Source organism: Lolium perenne, chromosome 3, assembly GCF_019359855.2.
Source record: "Lolium perenne isolate Kyuss_39 chromosome 3, Kyuss_2.0, whole genome shotgun sequence".
Taxonomy (NCBI): Eukaryota; Viridiplantae; Streptophyta; class Magnoliopsida; order Poales; family Poaceae; genus Lolium; species Lolium perenne.
The window spans coordinates 264,027,273-264,032,369 of NC_067246.2; the positions used below are offsets into that span (position 1 = coordinate 264,027,273).

The 5,097-nt window shown below is 46.2% G+C and overlaps 1 protein-coding gene across 1 annotated transcript; it reads left to right on the forward strand.

Moving 5' to 3' along the window:
- The first annotated feature begins 349 nt into the window (after window positions 1-349).
- Window positions 350-3,448, forward strand: LOC127339952 (uncharacterized). The gene is made up of 12 exons (XM_071827524.1): window positions 350-838; window positions 925-1,059; window positions 1,142-1,177; window positions 1,273-1,383; window positions 1,476-2,115; window positions 2,194-2,275; window positions 2,317-2,407; window positions 2,499-2,696; window positions 2,781-2,909; window positions 2,986-3,101; window positions 3,176-3,251; window positions 3,332-3,448. Exons 1-12 carry the CDS (start codon window positions 350-352, stop codon window positions 3,446-3,448), a joined length of 2,220 nt encoding a protein of 739 aa, XP_071683625.1.
- Window positions 3,449-5,097: the final 1,649 nt, after the last annotated feature.

The following is a 5,097-nucleotide window of genomic DNA, read 5'->3' on the forward strand; positions in this document are numbered from 1 at the left end:
TAGATCTTAACACTTGTTAGTGGAAATTTTTGTTCAACGCAAATCATCGCTTTGATAAAGATAGCGGATAGAATTATGATCTAAGAAAAAATATCCGGCCCTTTCATACGTAACATAAATATGACTTTAGAAATTATGTTGCATGGCATTATACTTGCACACAAATTTTGACATTTATCTACTCGTTTTTATGAACAGTAAGTTGAAAATTGGTGTGTGCGATGTGGATCGTTGGGTGGGCTTTTTAACAAGAATGACACAAGCTCAGCGATGTAAACTCGCTAAAGCTGATTTACAAAGCTTGATTCACATGAAGAGTATAAGTCCACGATCGTCTATACTTAGCCTCATGTTTAAGGCATTTGACGCAGAGTCAGAAACATTCAACTTGCAAAAAGATCAACCCTCGATTACTATAAAAGGAGTCGATGTGGAGGAAATTTTTGGTCTGAAGGACAAAGCAGCAGATGGGCTGGATATTGACACCATCCTTTATGAGGATGGGGAATATGCAGAAAATGATATACCATCTCATTTTCTGAACAAGTCCACCGGCAGTCTGAGTATTGATGGATTGATCTCGGACGCAATCAAGAGCGGATTAGCCGACGATGACTTCCTTCGAAGAGCTGTTCTTGTGGCCCTTGGTACAGTTCTTGCACCACAGTCCAGCTCAACAGTTCCGTTCGAGTATTGGACAATTGTTAAGTACGTGTCACGTTTGAAGAAAATGAACTTCAATGGTTTCACACGTTCTTATTTAATTAACAATATAAAGAAACTGCGAAGTGAACATGAGATGGTGCAATGGCCCCGCGGCAACCTAGCCCTGCTTCAGGTATATTTCTCCTCACCACGTCCATTCTCTTAAAAAAAAATCCAACAATGTATAAAGGTGTTTAACTGTTGTGCCAACATATGCAGTATATTTACTATGAAAAAGTGCACCCAACTGGTTCACAATTGACGTCATCAAAGCCGTTGATGAGGAACTGGACAGAAGAAGAGGCGAGTAAGAGAGACAACATTGAATACCAACATGGACGAGGAACAGGCTTGGTAAGTTTTCTCTTACTCATGTACTATTATCTTCATCATTTCATGTGGACTTACATCATCACTTCATGTGCATTCCTTCTAGATTGACGACGACATATCTGCTAACCACAGAAGGGAGGTGATCCACACACCTGACGTTCCTCCAAGATCAAAGAGGAAGCAAAGTAAAAGAGCTAAAGCTTCAGGTTCTAGCATGAAAACGCTGTGTTCAAGGATGATTCAAGAATGGAGGTCATGGTTGAGCAGATTCTGATTAAACTGACCAATCACATAGACACATCAATAAGCAAACATATGGACAAATTTGCAGACGTATCTGCTCAGGTGACATGGACTATTTTTTTGTATGCTTCTATCTGCTAAAATGCATCTCTACACAGCATGACATTAATTACCTTCTGAATTTTGTTCTCCAGAAAGTCCTAAAAATGCTTAACGCGAAAGGAGTTGCGTACAGGGCAGGCAAGGCTGATATGTCTGATGACGAAGATCAGGAGGTGGAAGACAAAAAAGAAGGAGCGGCCTCCACACCTAGCCATGGCGGCCTTCCGCCTAAAGATTTCATGGACAATGACGACATCAAGTCAGACGGCACTGCATCATTTTTGAATTCAGTTAAGGATCAACATGACGATGAATTGGAAGATGCAAGTAAGAAGAGTGAGCCGATGGATGATTCGAACTTCGTGACACCCACCGACAAGAAGAAGACTGCTAATGCTGGGTACACGACACCAGCGCCTAAGCACGGAGACACCCCTGAAGTACCCATAATCATCGACGACAAGGCTACACCTGAATCGTCCTGCTCGGCAACTATTGATTTAACTCTTCCAGATGCATTAGAAGAATTTGATAGCTTGAACACGATCTGCCGGAAAGCGATAGAAAGTGGGAAGAAGGAGGAGAAAAAAGATGATGTATGTGGCAAAAAGGAGGAGAAAAAGGAAGATGTCTCTGGGAAGCGCAAACGCAAAGCTCCTCGCAAATTAAGTTCCCCAAGCATTGTGATGACCGAGAACTGTCCTAAACGGTTTCCACGCGCAGTCAGAAAAGGTATATTTTCTGAAATATTTTGCACTATATCAAGGAATCTTGTTCACATAATTAACTATATATGGTTGTTGTCGATAGGTCCTGATGCTTTGTTCAACAACGAATATGCCACGGACGGATCAAATCCGCTGACACCGGAGATAATTGACGCGGCTGCCGAGTATATTTGGATAATATGCAAATCTACAAAAAAAACCAAAGAAGTAAGACTGTGTACGAGAATGCAGACGGGGCTGTGGCGAGGGCTGAATTTCTTAAACCTATCCTTGACCGTGGATGGCTGTGCGGCACTGTAAGTCCAACAACCGATGTCATCCTTCTATTTCTCCTAGGCTTGAATATATATGTGCTCTGGAGTGATCACCTGTTTGAATTATATGCAGGTCATTGAGTGTTACTTGGCTGAGCTGAGATTAAAATTGAAGGATAGGACAATATGCCCTGCATGGAGGGCAAATTCTATAGTCGAAAATCGACCGAGAAGGCAGCGATGGAAAAAGAAAAACCTTGACACGACGGATATTGCAGAAATGTCAAGTTGCTACGAAAGATGCGAGCTGGAATATTTTGGCACTAACAAGGTAATGATTGCTTGTACATTATTAAGTGAGAGGTTTCAAAATTAACTATTAATGCATTAATTATTAACTATGTATTTTTGGTAGGCTTATTTCTCGGTTAACATTTCCAAATGCCACTGGGTCACCGTCGTCATGCACAGTGACAAGAAGGAATTTCAGGTGCTAGACTCGTTATGGCGCCTTGAGCAGAGCAAGGATTTTGTGGAAAAGCTGGTATGACTTTTGATCACGGAATGTAAGACCACCTTTTGGTACTCAGTGCACTGTACTTAAATTTTATGCTTCACAGAGAGAAGAAATCTTGAAGGACGTCGAGTTTGCGAACAATGAGATATCAACAAAGAAGTATCCAGACGTTTCGAAATGGGAAATTAAAAGATACCCAATACCTATGCAAAGTGATACGTGAGTCCACCGTTAATCTTACGCCATTACTATTAATGCCTATTGCAGATAGTTTACCTCTGATCTATATGCAGGAACTCATGTGGACTGTTCCTGTTAGCATGTATGGAGCACTGGGATGGAGATGAACTAACGGCCGAATTTTCGCAGGTTACCTCTTATCTATAGTATCTTTGTTACACACATGTTTATCTCTCCCGGTAATCTAAACTACATAATAATTGTTGCAGGAAACGATAAACAAGAACAGGAATATGACTGCCGCCAAAATTATAATGGCAGAATCAAACATGCACGAGAAGGCGAAGAAGGATGTCCTTGACATCGCGGCGAAAGCACGTGCGTAAAAAACATTATCAGATATTATTTCCACTAGTTGTAATGCTAGGGTGGATTTGTGTCCGGAAGGTCTCATAGACCTGTAGAACTTTTTTACTTTGGGTGTTGAACTTATTTGGGGTTGATGTTATTTGTTCCACAATGAGATAAGTACTTTTTTGCACGATAAAAAGTACAGATAAGTAATTCAACCTTTCGCACGTACATAATTCAAACGAGTAGCACACGACATGACATAGAAAAAGCGGGAAACATAACAAACACATGTTAAAACTAATGAAACTAAACATGACCATCCTCAAGTAGCCCCGGCAGCTTCACCGCCATCGTGAACTTCACTCCTCCTCCTCCTCCTCCTCTTCGTCGAAGTTGTAGGGAAGGGTGTGCATCATGTTGCGCGTGGGAAAGTGGCACTCAAAGTTGGTGTAGATGTTGAACGTAGTGAATGCTATGAACTCGCAGCCGCACCAAAAGACTTTGCCGAGGAGCTCGTACGCGTCGTAGCGGTTGGTGAAGGTGACCGTGAGGAACAAGAGGAAGGCGCGCGTGTGGTCACGGGCCTCGTCAAGGCGAAACATCACCGGCGCGTCCGAAGGGAGGTGGGCAAAGCCGGTGGTGAGGAACGCGCGGGCGAGCTCGACCGGTCCCCTCCACCTGGAGATGGCCCACACGCGGAGTGTGTTCTCCACGACGACGCCCGCCGGGTAGCGTCGCTCGGGCACGGTAGGAGGCCGACGGAAGACCGGTGCGTTGAACTGCATCCTACCGGTGCGTTGCAAGGTCTTGGGTGGGGATTAGCTTCAAGTGGAGAATATATGGATTGTGTGTCGCGCCGAGTGGAGAGGAAAAGAGGGGGTATAAATAGGGCGCCAAATCGATCAATTACAATGAAACGTCGCGCTGTTTCCGTGTCCGTGGAATGGGTTGCGCGTGTGTATCCGTGTCAATGCGGTGCGCCTGATTCAGTCTTCCTTTATTGCTCTGAATCGGCGACCATAAATGGCTCTGAATCGTCGTCTGCCTCGCTGAGCGCTCGAGTTGGTGCGGCGCATGCATGGCGAAGTCTGCGACGGACAAAACCGTGCAACGGTCCGAACCACGTCTCCTCCCTAGACTAATCATACTGCGGAGTGAGCCTCTCGCGGATCGCCGTCGCTCAGCAGATCGCAGCCGTGCACTAGCGTTTTCCTATAAAAGGCCTCCATCCAACGGCGTAGAGCTAGGTATTGTAGGGCCCGCCCGGAGTCGCTTCGACCGCCACGTGAGAATGGCCATTCCTCGGCTCCCGAGCGGCCGCCGCCCACCTCTGCCAATGAAGTTATTGGCGACACCACGCGTGCCCATCAGCCGCCGCCCACCTCTGCCAATGAATTTATTGGCGACGCCACGCGTGCACAGCGGCCACCGCCGACCACGGTTGCCTGGGGCATTATATAGCGGCGCTCGTTCGGCTGCCTCATCTACTCCCGCACAAACCCAAGCCGCCGCACAACCTGCACCGTAGCGCAGCCCACCCACAAGCCCGCGAAGGAATCCATGGCTGGTTTTGGTGGGCGGCGAGGCGGTCGAGGCCGTCGAGGCCGAGGGCGCGGTCGCCGTGCTGGAGCAGCATCACCCAGCCGCTCGTCGTCGCCAGCGCCGTCATTGTCTTCGGAGG